This window comes from Botryllus schlosseri, chromosome 11 (assembly GCF_051294905.1).
Source record: "Botryllus schlosseri isolate E-star chromosome 11, Bs_hap1, whole genome shotgun sequence".
NCBI lineage: Eukaryota > Metazoa > Chordata > Ascidiacea > Stolidobranchia > Styelidae > Botryllus > Botryllus schlosseri.
This window is the reverse complement of record NC_137246.1, coordinates 27,506,624-27,523,674: the sequence shown is the minus strand read 5'-3', so window position 1 is coordinate 27,523,674 and position 17,051 is coordinate 27,506,624. Positions and strand designations below refer to the sequence as shown.

At 40.4% G+C, this 17,051-nt stretch overlaps 2 protein-coding genes across 4 annotated transcripts; one reads left to right on the top strand and one right to left on the bottom strand.

Moving 5' to 3' along the window:
- Nucleotides 1-158: 158 nt before the first annotated feature.
- Nucleotides 159-16,913, bottom strand: LOC145449749 (fibrinogen-like protein A). Of its 3 annotated transcripts, none has more exons than XM_080328174.1 (5): nucleotides 12,820-16,913; nucleotides 12,729-12,766; nucleotides 12,433-12,519; nucleotides 12,152-12,248; nucleotides 159-469 (listed from the first exon to the last, which is right to left on the bottom strand). In XM_080328174.1, exons 1-5 carry the CDS (start codon nucleotides 12,905-12,907, stop codon nucleotides 321-323), a joined length of 459 nt encoding a protein of 152 aa, XP_080184300.1. In that variant the 5' UTR covers nucleotides 12,908-16,913; the 3' UTR covers nucleotides 159-320. The 3 variants fall into 3 exon arrangements, with proteins under 3 accessions (XP_080184300.1, XP_080184298.1, XP_080184299.1); XM_080328173.1 differs by lacking the exon at nucleotides 159-469 and adding exons at nucleotides 10,638-10,788; nucleotides 11,129-11,286 and having other exon boundaries at nucleotides 12,729-16,913; XM_080328172.1 differs by having other exon boundaries at nucleotides 12,729-16,913.
- Nucleotides 4,286-7,038, top strand: LOC145449752 (annexin A13-like). The gene is made up of 4 exons (XM_080328178.1): nucleotides 4,286-4,369; nucleotides 5,380-5,554; nucleotides 5,616-5,725; nucleotides 6,164-7,038. The coding sequence occupies exons 2-4, from the start codon at nucleotides 5,395-5,397 to the stop codon at nucleotides 6,284-6,286; spliced, it is 393 nt and encodes a 130-aa protein (XP_080184304.1). The 5' UTR covers nucleotides 4,286-4,369; nucleotides 5,380-5,394; the 3' UTR covers nucleotides 6,287-7,038.
- Nucleotides 16,914-17,051: the final 138 nt, after the last annotated feature.

Sequence of the window (17,051 nt, the reverse complement as noted above, 5' to 3'; positions counted from 1 at the left end):
GCGTTCCCGGAGTATCCGGATACATTCAATTTGTAGAAGTCGGACCCGGGTCCGACGCCGAAATTGCTGGACGATAAGAATTGTCGTGAATGTCATAAAATGAAGGAAAAGTATGTCGGCAATTGTTGTTCGGTGGCGTTGGTGATCATAGAATCACTGGATCACGGATACGTTAATGCGAATGCTCTCAATGCAGATTCAAAGTATCTCAAAACGTAAAACGTAACAATTATGCATTCATTCACTCACTCTAAGCCACTGTGTGCCAACCCGTGGGCACCTGTTTAGTTTTGTTAGTCATGCTAGTTCATTAACTTTATTCATATTTCCAAATTTGTGTATGAATTGATACATCGAAATAAAGCTTGCCTGTATTTAACAACCCAGTACGTTCCTTCGTATTTCGTGGTCATGTTTATTTTCAATTCCAAGTTCCCTTCCTTTGTCATTTCATGCAACTGCTCAAGTCCTGGAGACAAACGTTATGAATGTTAGAAATACTGTCCGCTTAATTCGGACACCGGATAACCCAGACAACCGCTTTATGCGGAGAAGGTGCTCAGGCAGCACGGAACTAAAGAAAAAATGGCACGTAAAAGACTCAGGTTCGGACAATGCTCGCGATTTCTATCGTTAGGTTACGACTTACGACACGACATAGGCTACTGCACGCAAACTTGTACAAACTACCCATTTAGTTAGCTGACGGAGAACTAACTAACTAACTAACGGTTTGATGAGTAGTTCTAGTTCTAGTTCTAGTTGCGTATTTCAAAAAGTGAGTAGTTCTGGTTTTAGTTCTAGTAGGGTTACCATATTTCTGTGGCACAAATTCCGGACGCTCTTTAGCGCCCACTAGCGGACTTCAAAATGAGGTGTGAGCATTGGGCATGTGCAGTGTGCACATTGTCGATCAACATGACGTGCCACCAGCAAAGCTTTGCCTCTCGACTAGAGGTGGCCACGGTCCGGTTCAGGACTATATTGTTGTGTGTGTGTTGTAAGTTGTAACCAGGGCCAAGCTACATTTTTCAGCCCCCCCCCCACCAAATATAAACAGTAAACACTGATCCTGGGCCCACCGTAGGGTAATCGATGCAACTTCTGGGGGCTTATATGCATCTGATCGTTAAATGATTTGAATGAATTATGTCAATAATATTGGTTATTCCGTATATAACTATATGATGTTGATCCTCTCTCCGCCCACATGATCAGCGGTAGAGCTGGTGGGGGATGATGACTTCCAAAATGCAAGGAGCGTAATTGTACATCGCTAAGTCATGTTCATGTCACACCGATAAGATTATCTATCAGCCTAATGCCGGTGCGCACTGCACCACCGAGCTACATAAACACCGCACATCCGGTGGTTGCCGACCCTTTTATGGTCTCGATTCCATTTCCAATTTGAAAATGTTCCGCGGACCTGCTCAGAATCGGATGAGCTGATTACTAATTAAGGTCGACACATTTTTCCAGACTTTATCACGGCTTATTTTGGAGGCTGAATACGTTCAACACCTTCGCGAACCCCTAGGCAAACTACCCCCCAGGTTTAGAACCACTATCTTTAAATAAAGCATCCAAACGGCCTAAACCAGGGCTGGCCAACCTTTTCAGCCAAAGGGCCACATTCGATTGACGAACTGTGGCGGGGGTCACTATCCGCGCGAAGCGCGAAAAATTTTTGAAGTTCACAGGTCAATTATATTGTCACCTGACTATATTGCGGGACTGCTGTCTATCGCTGGGCTCAGTTTGCAAGCACTGGGCGATTGGCGTCTGGGCATATCGATATCGAAAGTTTCGACCAACATGCGTCAGTCATTTTGTGCCTAGGTTTCACAGTCGACGGTCTTTCTGCGAGTGCAAATGCAAAGTCGCATATGTTGAACGACACTCTGTCTCGTAATCTCGAATATAGTTAGATTCAATCTGATACATTAGACGTTCTTTCATTTTCACAAAGGGGCAACAATATTAAAAGCAAGAAATCTAGTGACAACATGTTGCGCGAAACGTGTAGAAAATTTTTACTTTTGATAAATCTATCACAAATTATTCTGCTTTATTGTAGTGTAAGAAGATCGATCAATATGTGACTGGCTCATGGATCTGCGAATGCGTTGGAACTGATATTTTAGTCATCACATCTCAAGTGTTGCGGCCAGACTAATCAAATTTTTGGTTGGCCTCACAAGTTCGCAATCTGTGTAATCCATTTTTGATAACATTAGAAATTTCGGAAATTACCTCGCGGGCCACATGTGGCCCGCGGGCCACGGGTTGGCCGGCCCTGGCCTAAACCGACTCCATGAATATACCGTTATCTCATAATTGCGATTACAATTAGACTTATTTTTTAAATGAATGTTATTTTTATGTAATTTTGATCGCAGTTTTTGCAAGGGTGGTTGTCCCGATATTAAAACCAGTATAGATGATACTAAATCGCGCGCAGCGCTAACAAAAATTTAATCTAGCATAAATATGTCAAAAATAATATTGTTAATGTTGATTGACGAAAAAATTATGAGTTTACTTCAAGCCTTCAAAATTCCGGACATTTAGGCATATTTTAGAAATTCCTCCCGGACGCAGTTTTAACAGTGAAATTCCGGACATGTCCGGGAAATTCCGGACGTATGGCAACCCTATTCTAGTTGCGGATTTGAAAAGTGAGTAGTTCTAGTTCAAGTTGCGGATTTTGGAAATTCGTTAGTTTTAGTTCTAGTTCTGCGTCAAAAAAAATATATATATTAGTTGCAGTACAACTAGAAAACACATGTCGTCGTTTGGCATGAATCATGATACCGGTGTTCAGACGGGCAAGACCGACATTTCATTGTAATTTCGAAGAGAAGTAAAGTAACCGCACTCTCGGGATTTCGTCTATTGGTACTGGTTCTTGAAATTTCGAACAGAAACTGCTTGAAGTGAGGAAAATTAGTATCTTGTCAATTCGAACCATTCGATATCACCAAACTGAGATATAAAAAGTGGGCTTAACAAAAATTTTACTGGAAACTTGGCAGTCAACGCAATGACTTGGACTCAGACTCGAGTCATAGTACCATGACTTGGACTCGACTCTCTGCTCGATGACTTGGACTCGGACTTGACTCGGCGGTGAAGTGAAAATGACTCGACTTGACTCGAGTCAAAACTATAAAAGTGAGATTGACTTGTGACTCGTAGCCACGTGACTTGGTTACAACCCTGAGGCCTACTGTATGGTGCGACACAAGCCGTACAGACATTTGCTGTTTATATGAATCCACTCTGATATGACATGAACACAACTTAATCCAGTTTCCAAGGTTTTGTGAATTTAGTAATTCTAGTCTAATCTGGGAAAAACCGTGTTGCTATAACTATAATTTCAACCTAATTCCGAAAAAAAAATTGTAGCGTATGCATTCCACTTCTAATCTAATCTGGAAAAAAAGCTGTGTAACTGTGATACGAATTGTAATCTAATTTGGAGAAAATGAAAATTTTATAGTCGTCTAGATCCGCTTTCAAGCGCTTTCTGTTCCCATCTCGCAGTTATCAAATAATATGCGTTCTGTTTTCCAGACTGGATGAAAACCAAATTCGAGATCGACGCTATCACGCTTCACGACTCACTCATACATCGCGGTATGCAAGAGGTTGCGATGGAGATCTTTTGTACAAGATCAAGCAAGGTACCGCAACTCGCAGGAAGATTTTTCATTAAATTGGGCCCTATGATCAAATTACGATTAGGGCATAGGGCATCCTATAGTAAAGTACATTGATGCTATACAGCTATCTTCCATACCGACAGATCTGTTCAGCGGCTAAGTACTTTTACTTTTCCGGAGTACTCATAACGACAAAGGTTTTGCCTATATAATACTTGTACCACTTACAGAAGTAATTGTGATTTTAGCATCCTTCCATTTCAACTTGATAGTTTTAAGTTTTTATTGCATAAGTAGACTTTGAACGCTTACCTTTTTGCTTACTTGGAAATTAAATATAAATTTATGGCGTTACTGCTACTTCTACTTGAGCACCAATGACTGTTCTGACTACCTCCGGCGGTAGCTACTCGATTGGAGATGGTGTTTCGTAATATTCTATTTATGAGATTCTCGTTCTAATTACTTTCCATTATTTACATCTACATAATTTGTCTGGAATATAATTTAGACTCGAAGCAACACCCTGGCGTAACGGCATCTTTGAATGAGTGATACCAATTTTTCTTTCTTCAGCAAGTGAAAGCCATCCGTGACGCGTATCGCCGATACTGGTTTCCTTATTCCAGAATGACCGTGATTGCACCACTACGGTTTCGCCCGCGACTGCTGATAGTAACGCAACCAGATTATACGAGGTGCGTACTCTTGGATACATCATTTCGACGTATCCTACGTAAAATGTGAACGTATAACCATGGTGTCCTATTTGGTGTCGACACAGGCAAATCTCACGCCTCAGTAAAATTGTATCACGTCACAATTTTCATTTGGCTACAGGCAATTTGACGGTCATTTTTGACCGGCTTGCCGAGCATTAAATTTGGTAAAACAGGTATCAATCGAAAACTGACTCTGCACTGATTACGAAAATATAAATTTTATTCCGCTCGTGGCTCTGGAACTCCCACAATCAGCCTCGAATTTTTCATTGTTATCGAGATTGACATTGGGATGCAACAATGCTGAACAATGCTGTCTGGCTCTTTTTCTCTTGAGCTACTCTCTCGTTTCGCCAGACAGTATTGTCGCGTCCCAATGTCAATCTCCCTAACAATGAAAAATTCGAGGCTGATTGTGGGAGTTCCAGAGCCACGAGCGGAATAAAATTTATATTTCCGTAATCAGTGCAGAGTCAGTTTTCGATTGATACCTCTTTTACCAAATTTAATGCTCGGCAAGCCGGTCAAAAATGACCGTCAAATTGCCTGTAGCCAAATGGAAATCGTGACGTGATACAATTTCACTGAGGCGTGAGATTTGTCTGTGTCAACACCATATAGGACACTATGGTATAACGTAACTATATATCAACCAGATGTGGTCAGTAATGAATTGTTTCTACTTTTACGGAGTAATTTAATAATAGATTAATATTGAAATGAACCCGAATATTTTCGGCTGATACTCGTTAGGGACAATCGTCAGAAACTAGTTGAGAATTCAAACGAACTCTGTATAACATCAACAATCGTGTTATTAAATGTCGATATGAATATATCATTCAATAAATAGGCAACTGAAGTTCAGTACCTCACTATTTCTTGTAATTGATGGGTAGAAATTTACGGAGTTTTACTTTTACTTATACTAGAGTAGCAACGCTTACTTTGACACAATGCTGTCAACGACTCTATCCTTTGTCCAGGACGAAACATCGGGTATGGGAGAGGCAAAATTCAACGAAGTGATGACAAAATGCAACCTGCCCCAAATCCGAGCCACCCTCGACGCCTTCAAGAAAATTTCCGGCAAAGACTTTGCACAATTCATACAGAGCAGTCCCGAAGACGAAGAAAAGAAAGCCGCAATGATTTCTTTAGGTAAGCTCGCATATTCCTCTGGTTTTCCTGGGGGTAGGGTTATTTTAAATTGTGCTTACAGTTTCGTGTTCCAAAGACCCGGCGAGTTATTTCAGTAAAAAGCTCCGACGTTACATCGCGCAGGACCGGGACATGTCTTCCGTGTCCAGGATATTTCTCTCGAGGGCCGAGGTAGGATTTATACTTTACGGTAAGGCTGGTCAACCAGAAATTTTTTATCTTTTCCGAAATTTATTAGATTTAGAATGACAGCTACACAGTGTTTTCCAAATTAGATCCTAATTAGAATTACTGAACTCGCAAAAACTTGGTAAAATAATGCAACATTTTCAGGAAAACATGGAAATTAGATTACAATTAAAATTATGGCGTCGAGACATTTCACAAATTAGATTAGAATCGGATTATACCGGCGTTTCGCTAGAATTAGAGTAGAATTATCTAGTTGACCAAGTCTGCTCTATATAGGCTACGGGTTGAAAATCGCAATTAGAGCTTTCTGAAATTCGACAAAGATTGAATATTTCAAAGTATCTAACGATGCGTCGCTAGAAATATTATCCTCGATTGTTATGAACGACAACGCACTAACGCAGACCGATTTTTCAGGTGGATTTGGAGTCTATCAAAGAAATATATTTCGGAAATTACGGGACTTCTGTATTAGACGATTTGGCGTCGATATGCGAAGAAGATTTCAAACAATTTTTATTGAAAGTACTCGACCCGTGATGATTTTTGCGGAGCGATGGCTAAAAATATGGAAAATTGTGTAACGTTGTCACGCCGGTATTTACTGTCGGTACTTACCTTCTCCACGATTTCATGTTTCCCTAAGATATATTTCTCATGTAATTCAATCTCAGGTTCCCTTTTGCGTAAGTTTTGCAATGAACATGTCGCGGTTTCGTGAAGGTGAATGCTATATTTCTAATATTTGTAATTGTTCGGACTTTTCACGAACGTCAACTAGCGATACCGCGTTAGGTAGGATTACTAACTATAGTCTCTTATACTCACGCCGCTTGAAACCTGAAAACGACATTAAAAAATATTATAAAGAAATTTGAATAATACTAACTTTGGAATTCGACGAAGATCACAAAGTTATCTTATCCGGAGAATGCACAATCGTCTGATAAATAAATGTCAATCGTGGCAACCTACTTTGCTGGACTGAAACTTTCACCATACAATTCGCGATTATCCTCGCGCGGAATCTCATCGAACTTTATGCGCCACGATCAACAGTTTTAATCGGACGATTAGCATTCTTCCGGACAAGCTGACTTTAAGATCTCCGCCCGTTAGTTGATCAATTTCCGAAGCTTTCGACATGTATAGCTACTGACGAGAATAGAGTAATTTGTTTCGCGTTACGAGGAAACAGCACAAGTCCACCTGTTTTATTTCCAACGGAACTATTCATTTTATTTCTTCTTTGAGCGCATTAGTGAGAATATAATTTTCGAGACAAGTGTCAAGTCTTTTTTCTGGGTCTTGCTAGGGCGTATCTTAGTAGGACGCAGCACACGAAGACGAAAATTCAAGTCTACCATGAAATGTGATCCTCGCCTATAAATACAACCAGGGCTTTGGAGCACTGGTAAATTTTAAACTGCTACAGCTCTAGAGCTCCCTCTTATCATAAATTAGCTCCGGATCCAGCTCCGGAACTCACTAATATAACTGCTCCAGCTCCGACTTCGAAAACTATCGAATGGTTCAGTCAGTATAGTCGGTAACAACAATTGCAGTCGTCGCATGAAACCGTCATTTTGTGTGGTTATGCGAAGTCGTGTGACGTGATATTTACTCCTTGTCGTCGTCTGCCGATGAAATTATAGCCGCACAAGAATTCACTTTACTCCATGCCATTACTGTGTACAGCATTAAACACTAATGCGATGTTTTAATACCGAGGCTGCACTCATTATTATCAAGCTATGCAGTCGAATTAAATCTTGAAATGGAGCGATTAATTATTCAAGTGTAACTGCAGTAAAAGCAATATGCGAGCATGTCGCGTCGTCCCGACCTTATCAGTAGAAATTCTGCTTTCTATACCCAATACCCAACGATTTCAAATTCAGCATTGATGCCCTCGTTTCCAGTCTGTCCGGCGTCGATCAAGTTTACTGGAATATAGAAGGTTATCCTTCACACGAATCGAATGAGCCAAGAATTAGCGAATCTTGAGTTCCATGAAAAGTTGACAACTTGGTTCAACGCCGTACACGTGCACTGTACAACAAGGATATCTAGAACTAGAACTAGAACTAGTTTCAAGATATCCCTGCTGTACAGGTGCACACTGCACAGTGGAAAGTGTCAGTAACGAATGTAACTACATCCCCAGTTGTTCACAAGTGACATTGCGCGGCAATTCAAGAATACGAGTGTATCACTATCAAGCAGAAAAGAATGAACACAAAAACCGATGATTACAAATAGGAAATCGCGCACCGAATCACTAACTGCTCTCTTATATCCAACACCAGCGGTTCGGACATCGTACTGACTATAGTTTGTATCGCGACAATTGTATGCGGGCTATAATGACGTTCTGGGCTGCTTTGATGCTTTTCCCTCTTTGCGTTTGCAAATATTTACTGGAGTAAACGATCATGCGTTGGACTAAATTTCAATTCGTAGGCATACACAACAACACGTTGTTTAATTTCGAGCGATCACCAAAGTGCGTGCGAGCGTGCCTTTTAGTGCGGAGCGGATCGACAAATTATTTGGTCCGGCTCCGATCCGGTTGTTCAATTCTCTGGTCCGGCTCCGATCCGGCTCCGGCCGTATCAGGAAAAGTACTGATCCGGCTCCAATCCGGTCCGGCCAAAAATGAAAAAGTCCGGCCAGAAATGCGGCCCTACTCGGTACGGAGGTTCCGTGAATTGATAAATATGCCTCGTTTATGTTCACACTGGCTTGGAGGTTACTTACGTGTGGTTGGTTGGTTGGTAGTTATATAGTTATAAAAGTCATGCTTATCCATAAAAATTCTGGCCGGATCAAAAAAGTAGTGATCCGGCTCCGGCCGTAACAGAAAAAGTACTGATCCGGTTCCGATCCGGTCCAGCCAAAATTGTAAATATCCGGCCGGATATCCAATCCGGCTCCGATCCATGCTCCGCACTAGTGCCTTTAGCCTTTGCTCGTCTAATTCCTGGAGGAGGTGGTGTTTCTCGGAGTGCGGCGCGCGCGCCTTCCAAATCGATAAGTGAAGTCATATGTTTATTATCTTGCGTCGCTTATATATATTCGGCTGATTACTAATTAGTGAAATTGCTCAGCTCACATAAGCACCAGTCCCGTTTTGTGACATGCATAGTGATCACTATTTTTCGGACCGCACAATTGGACATCGGTGTTGTGCTGATGACAAAATTGTGGGAATGACGAATACCCTCAATACAGTAATCACGGAGTATAAGCGCGGGGTATCTAACCTACCCAGGTGTGGCGCCTATGTATGAACAATTGAACATATGGTTATTTAGAAAAGGAGGTGTCAACGAGACAGCAATTCCTAATTTTGTAAATGATTACCGTAAAATTATGTGAATTCAGCCAATGACAGTAGCATAGCATCTTATGTAATGCGTCGGAGCCGTATAACTGACTCCAGCTCCACTTAAATTTTAACGGGGGAGATAGCGTAGTGGTGACGATGGGCACCTACCGCACATGCGGCCCGGGTCGGGCCCTCTTACCCGCGTCGGCGACAAAAAATTCCTTAAACTTACAAAGAATGGAAAGAGCAAGAAAGTGCCGTGGAATAGAGACTATAACATCGAAAAAGGAACTGTGACACCGGGCACTAGGCCGAGGTTTAAGAGATCGCTACTGCAACCACAACTGGTCGTTCGGCATCCTCCTATCTAGGGTTGGATTTAAAATAAAAATCAATTCAAACATGCATGTTTAAAACAAGGCCCTAATTTAAAACATGCATTTTATTGTTATTTTTTCAAGCCATGACGTCACGAATATGTAATTGTGACGCTACAGTGGATTGACATTGACAATTGAAAATATAGGGTAAATATAACTCCTTTGACGGAATATCTGTACTAATAATGTTGAACCGACTATTTTGAGGATTCCAACAATCCCATATCGATAAACGTCGGCTATATCTAGTGGTAATTGTCCGTATAGGCTCATGCGACATGTTTTGTGGAAAGTATTTACACAATTATGGCCCAATTTTACAACTTGAAAAAATACAATTTTTTATTTTTTAAAATGGCCTTTTTTTAAAACACTGTTTAAAACACCGTTTGTTTTAAATGCAACCCTACTCCTATCTGTTCTTATCACATTGTACATTGCGTATGTGTTGTTCATATGAAAATATAATCTGACGATTACTAATATTATTATTAACGTACTGCTCCGGCGCCGCTGAAAATGCACGATTCCGTCACCAACGTCCTGCGTATAACCACCTGCCAATGCCTAAACTAGGAGTTACCATTTTCATCACTTGACACCATGCAAATAACAAGGGAATTATCTCATTTTCTGCTCTGAGGTGAATGTCCTTTATTATCTTCAACATCTCTTCCGGACCCTTCGAGAAACGCACAGCGATAAGAATGTTCAATGGTGGCGTCAAACAACTTGCACACAAACTCAACAAATCACAGTTGTGACCCATTTACCCATAACACTCTTACATAAATCAGAATTATACCATACCAATAGTTTTGAGCGGGTACTGGATTATTAATCAAATGTCGACCAATCGACGAATAGTAGGCCTATGATGTTACCTTTTCAATTCATATGCTGAATGTCTCGCAATCTTACGCTGAAAATAGGAATTTATAGCCTCATTGGGGTATGGATGGCCAGATTTATTTACAAGAGTCCGTGTTATTGAGTTATTTATCGCGTTTTCACAAGTCTATTATTCTTTTCATAATCTTTTGCGAAACTTCATCTCCGAGTAGCGCAGGTTGGAGGAGTAACACCAAAAAATTCCCTTCCAATATGATTTGTTGAAGTCTCCATTCAGATTGGCTGGGCCGCACTTATTATACCACCAGCCTCCTTCGCGGTAAGAAGCGCAGGCCCTCGCTGGAAACCCATCGTGATCTGCGTCTTTCGTTGAGAATTGTTGATTGTTATGAGAGGCGAGAGAATCGTAGGTTGCGTTCCCGGAGTATCCGGAGACGTGCAGTCTGTACTTGTCGGAAGCGGGTCCGATGCGAAAATTGCTGCATGGATAATAAGAATTGCCGTGAATGTCATAAAACGGAGGAAAATTATGTCGCCAATTGTTTTTCGGTGGCGTTGGTTTTTTTTCAAACCCAACGACGAGATCCTGTCTTCAGAACAAATCCCGACGCGATCTTTAGTTGCCAACAACTTTGAGGCGATTATTTTTTCAGATGCTCAGTGTTACATCATGGAATCTCGTAAACACGGTTACGTTAATGCGAATGCTCTCAATGCAGATTTATAGTATTTCAAAACGTAAAACGTAACAATTTTGCATTCATTCACTCACTCTAAAAGCATTTTTTAGTTTTGTTGTTAGTCATGCTGGCTCATTACCTTCATTCACATTTCCAAATTTGTGTATTAATTGATGCATCAAAATAAAGCCTGCCTGTATTTAGCCACCCAATGCGTTCCTGTAACATCTTTCGTGATCATATTGATTTTCAATTCCGTGTTTCCTTCCTTTGTCATTTCATGCAACTCCTCAAGTCCTGTAGCCAAACATTATGAAATTATATTAATATAGTCGACTGCGCTTAATTTGGACACCGGATAACCCGGAAAATGCGTTATTTGGCGAAGATGCTCAGGCACGGAACAAAAGTAAAAATTGCACGTAAAAAAACTCCGGTTTGGATACATAGGCTCGCAATTCCTATCATTAGGTTACGGCCGATATACGTAGTACGCAGACTAGTACGCATTACCCATTTAGTTAGCTGACGGTGAACTAACTAACGGTTTTAGGAGTATAGTTCTAGTTCTAGTTCTAGTTGAGGATTTGAAAAATGAGTAGTTCTAGTTCTAGTTGCGGATTTGAAAAATGAGTAGTTATAGTTCTAGTTGCAGATTTTGTAGAGTCATTCGTTTTATTTCTAGTTCTGCTTTTAAAAAATATATTAGTTGCAGTACAACTAGAAAACACATGTCGTCGTTTGGCTTCTTGTCCATCCCTGCAGCGTAATATTTCATGAATTGTTTGGTATCGAAATACTAGGCCTATGTACTACAACTCGTCTGAAGGTATAGCTGATGTGCATTCTATACGATCTGTGCCAATAGCAGCAGTGTATAGTGCAGTTATACTTGATTTATCACGCGTGCCGTGAATTTCGCTGCGTGTCTTTATGCACTACCATCAAGCGAGCAATTGATATTTTGCTTGATTTGGTCAGAACAAATCGGATTAGAATGTCGTTGGTTTTGCATCAAACTACCATGCCAGCATAAATTGCCCTAAACCACAATCCTGTATATTACGTGGAAAACTTTATTCATTGTAGAATGAGCTTGAACCAAGTTATCGTTAAATCCTAAAACTCGAAGGAATCAAACTATAAGTTAAAACCTTCCTACCGAGCCAGTAATCTCCTGCGCAATTCCCGAATCCTTTCACGTACTCATCCCAACCTCGGTAGAAATCCACATCACCTTTCACTCTTCGCTGGAAAACCTGCAACGGAATTCAGAAAGCAATCAAAGTTTCAAATATATCATGAACCTTCTTCCCGGAGTCCGCCTTCAAGGTTATGATTCAATATTTTGAACCACGTCACCCTAATTTGAACTTCTGCAGATCTTGAGCCGAACTTGCCCAACACTTCGTCCATCTATGAAAGATTTCAAAGTCTACTAACGGTCCATTCCTTATCGGCAATACATTTCTTCTCATTTTCTTCTTTGGACTGAAGGTCCTTTATTATCTTCAACATCTCTTCCGGACCCTTCATGAAACATACATAGAATAGTATGAACATTGAACATGAAGAGTGGTGAGGTCAAACTTCTTGCGTACAAACTCAACAATCCACAGTAGCAAACCATTTACCTATATAATCTTATACAGAGCAGAATGCATGTCGTAGGGATAGTTTTGAGCGCGTAGCGGGTTAAAAATTAAACGTTTCGCAGTGGGCGAATGGCATACCGTTACCTTTTCAATTGACATGCTGAATTCCCCGCAATCTTGCGCTGAAAATAAGGAATTTATAACCAATTCAAATTCAAACATGAAATCTCCGGACCTGATGAACGCGGGTAGATCACGAATCCGAACATCAAAAGAATCCGAATCTCGAGCGACAATTTCTGAAGCCATTTCATATTTAACATCAGCTGGTACGATGCGTATCCTTACTGAACCAGTAAGATGACAGTAGACAGATGAATGTATTATACTTGCATAAGATAATCCGACAAACTTCAACCGAGCCACACACGAAAATGCCTTTCTTACTTCCTTGTACAGTAATTTATTACGAATTGCATTTTCATTATACACAAAGAACTTTTACATCAATTGCAATGGTTACAATGACTCTTTGCTGCGTTGAATGTAACTTTGAGGAAGTAAGCCAACTCAGCCAATGGTTCATCACAATCGTGGAACAGGGTTAGTTATCTATACGGGTTTGTTTGGCATGAATCTGTAGCTTCAGATCTGCTATTATGACGCAACAAATGAAACATTGCGCGAAGAGGCGTATCAACAAAATCGACTCGCGAGCAAAATATGAATTTTATAGCGAAAGTGGTTTACATCAGTGGTTTTAAATCTTATTGTCCTTGCGGCACCCTATCAGGAGGATTACTAGTTTTCGGCATCCCGGCACTGGATCAGGTTAATGAGTTTCGACATTTTAAACAACGGCATAAAATAGTTCCACTACTAGGGTCACCATATTTTGGAAATCTGGAAAGAGGACACTTTCTCAAAATTTCAGACTTACAATACTGGAGTGAAATCTGGCAAAATTGCCAAATTCTTCCCGACTTTGTGGTTTTTTGACTTAAAAAAAGGTTATTTTACCGACTCGGCTCCAGAAATTCAAACTTTTGTTGAATTCTTCGTTGAATGACTAAAGAAAAAATAAATAAATAAGAAAGGTCAACTTTCCGGCTCAGCTTCCGAAATAGCCACCGGAGCGTTACTACAGTGCTGATTTATTGTATATCAGTTGAATTTTACCCTATATTTGACCAAAATTCGCGAAAAAGAGGACTGTACCTCAAAAAAGAGGACATTTATGCGTCCTCCGAGGACACTTTCAATTTGGTGAAAAAAGGACAAATCCTCTAGCAGGGCGTATGGTATCCCTGTAAATTCTCTATGTCAATATGGTACATTTGAACATCAAGTTGAAGATATCCACTTATGTGAAATAGGTATAACATCATGCACGGCTACTACAATGAGAGCCTACCAGAAATCTTTCTAGACTATTTCAGTCATCTCACCAGTCACCATCAATCACACAAGACCCGAGACTCTTCCATGAATACATTCTTACCTCGATAACATCCTAAAACAATTAGTTTGCAAGGTCGTCGCACATGGAACTCCATTCCGTCCTACTTTGAAGATAAACCTCTCCATATCTTTACACAAATGTTTCACGAACATTTTATAGGAACGTATGTAGATTATTGTATCTCTTTGCCTAGTTTGTGTTCCTGTAACCACTAACCGGTGGCAAATTGTTATCTTGACCATTCTCCAGGTTACCTACTGTGAATGTTCCCACTTCAGTTTTCATCCGTTTTTGATACGTTGCGAACGTGTTATATTTTGTTCCAAGTTTCATATTACAGCCAGCCGACTTGATGATCTTCAGATACCTTTGCTACAGCCTGGTTCTAAATCTAATTATAAATATTTTGCTTTGTATTCATGTATTTATGTATTTTTCATTTTCATGGAACCGAATAAATTATCTCTGTCTATCAAGTAGAAGTAACATCGTCAATTTCTACTCAATAAGTGGCCTACTAGTAGTATATATTCTAGGACTATAGTTCTGCCCAAGAGCTGTTCAGTAAATGTAGTCTAAAATCATAACCACTCGATTTAGCAGTACAAGTAGAGAAAGCCTACTGCAGTACTTCAAAAAAGTAGAAGCACTGTACTGAGCAACTTTTCTCAAATTATATCTAACATCCATGGGCCTATCCAGAAAATGCGAGTACCTCGCCCAGACATTGCTTCATTGATCATTTGATCTTTTACTACCATCGTCTAAATTTTCTTTCATTTTCGTTTTTTCAACTAACATTTTTTACAGCCAGACTGTATAGTGAAAAGTGTAGGCCTATACCTGTTTGGGTGTGATCAGACTAGTTGACCTTCACGGTCGTATCGAGCATTCCTATCTGATACCGAATACTGTGCAGTGCATGCATAATTGCATGTTTTGCTGCTTGTCAGTTCATTTCCTTTTCGTGGTCGTTAATTTGAGTGCGTAAAGTATAATCTATTTGAAAATTATCTCACCATCCTTTTAACGCGGCTATTTCAATGAAGTTGACTAATTTCCAGCTAATCCGAGTCGTATCTTTTTTTCTTTACTGGCGATGTCTTCATCCAAACCAGGGATATATAGAACTCTATATATCCCTGATCCAAACTCCACCATATAGGCCCTTGTCAAGATCAAAACAAGTGTAAAAGACATCGCTGCCTCTTCAGGCATACCGGGAACACGATTTTTGGTCATGTCGGTGTGACGAAATTGCATGGTCACCGTAAATACTATTATTTAAAAAATGATCGAAATTTCAATTTCACTGAGCTCGGCATCTGCTGGTTGGAATTGAGTCAAATTTTGTGTGCAACGTTTTTTAGGTAACCTGACGATGTGACAATCAACCCGATGAAATTTGAAAAAAAAAATTTTTTTTTTAACAGCCCCATTACACATACGTTGTATTAAATCGCGAGATGTGCTAAATATAATATTATGTATGTTGATTTACGAAAACAATTTGAGCCTACTTCAAGCCTTCAAAGTTCCGGACATTTGAATATTTTTAGAATTTCCTCTCGGACGCAGTTTTTACAGTGAAATTCCGGATATATCCGGGGAATTCCGGACGTAAGGCAACCCTAGTATATGGCCATAAAGTAGAATATTTCGTGGTAGACTCATTTGACTTGATTTTTTCTTAGCAATTCGCGCGATTTATTGTCACTCAATGCTGAAAATGTATCGAATTGAGTCTGACAATACTCGCAGAAAGATGGCTGGCGTCCAACTTTGCGCCTGCACTCGCCAGGGTTGTAATGAATCGAGTCATGACTCGACTCGAGTCATGATTTTCTGATGAATCGACTTGACTCGAGTCATATTTTAAAAATACGGAAATGACTCGACTCGCCTCGAGTCAATCTGTGTATTGACCCGACTTGGACTCGAGTCATTGCGCATGACTCGAACCAAGTCATTGACTCGAGACTCAGACGGCCAAGACCGACATTTCATTGTAATTCCGAAGCCAACACACTATTGGGATTTCGTCTATTGGTACTGGTACTTGAATATGCGACCAGAAACTGCTAAAAGTGAGGAAAATTGGTATATTATAAATGCGAAACATTCGATATCACCGAACAAAGTTATAGAAAGTGGGTTTACCAAGACTTTAATTAGAAACTGAGCAGTCTACACAATGACTTGGACTCGGACTGCGGAGTCATAATTCCATGACTCGGACTCGACCCTCTGCTCGCTGACTTGGACTCGGTGGTGAATTGGAATGACTCGAGTTAAAACTATAAAAGTGTGATTGACTTGTGACTTGGTTACAACCCTGGCACTCGCAGAAACATGGTTGGCGATGAAACCTTTGCACAAAATGACAGACGTATCTACGCCAAAATCCTTGATATTTATATGCCTAAGCGCCGAATAATCATGTCCCTGCCAAATGAGCACAGTGGCATAGAGAGGCGACCCGCAATATATGCAAGTGACATCAGTATTGGCCGAATTCATTCATTAACTTTGAAAAATTTTCCCGCATTGCGCGGTTACGTCATCAGTGCACCTGCACAATACACACTGAATAATTTGGTTCGATCAAAGAAAGGTCATCAACATTCAAGCGGCGCACGCAATGATTCGCAAATCTCATGTGGCCCTTTGGCAGCCCCTACTACACTACTGGAACTCTGCACATCTGGCAAGTAAAAGAGAGCAGCCTTTGGATTACGCCCTGCTTAACCAAGTACATCTACTTCTTCGAACTACTAAAGTAGGTTTAAACTGCTGTACTTGGTCATGGTTTCTGGTTCCTATTTCTAATCAAGTTTTCTATGCTTTAGGCAATGACACAAGGCATAGGAGGCAAACTTTTTACTCACTTGGAAATCAGTACTGTTACTTGTACATAAGTAGAAATTCATGACGCTACTTCTACTTACGAATCAACGATTCCTACTTAGACCCACTCTCCCCATAACACACAGAAGACGCCGACA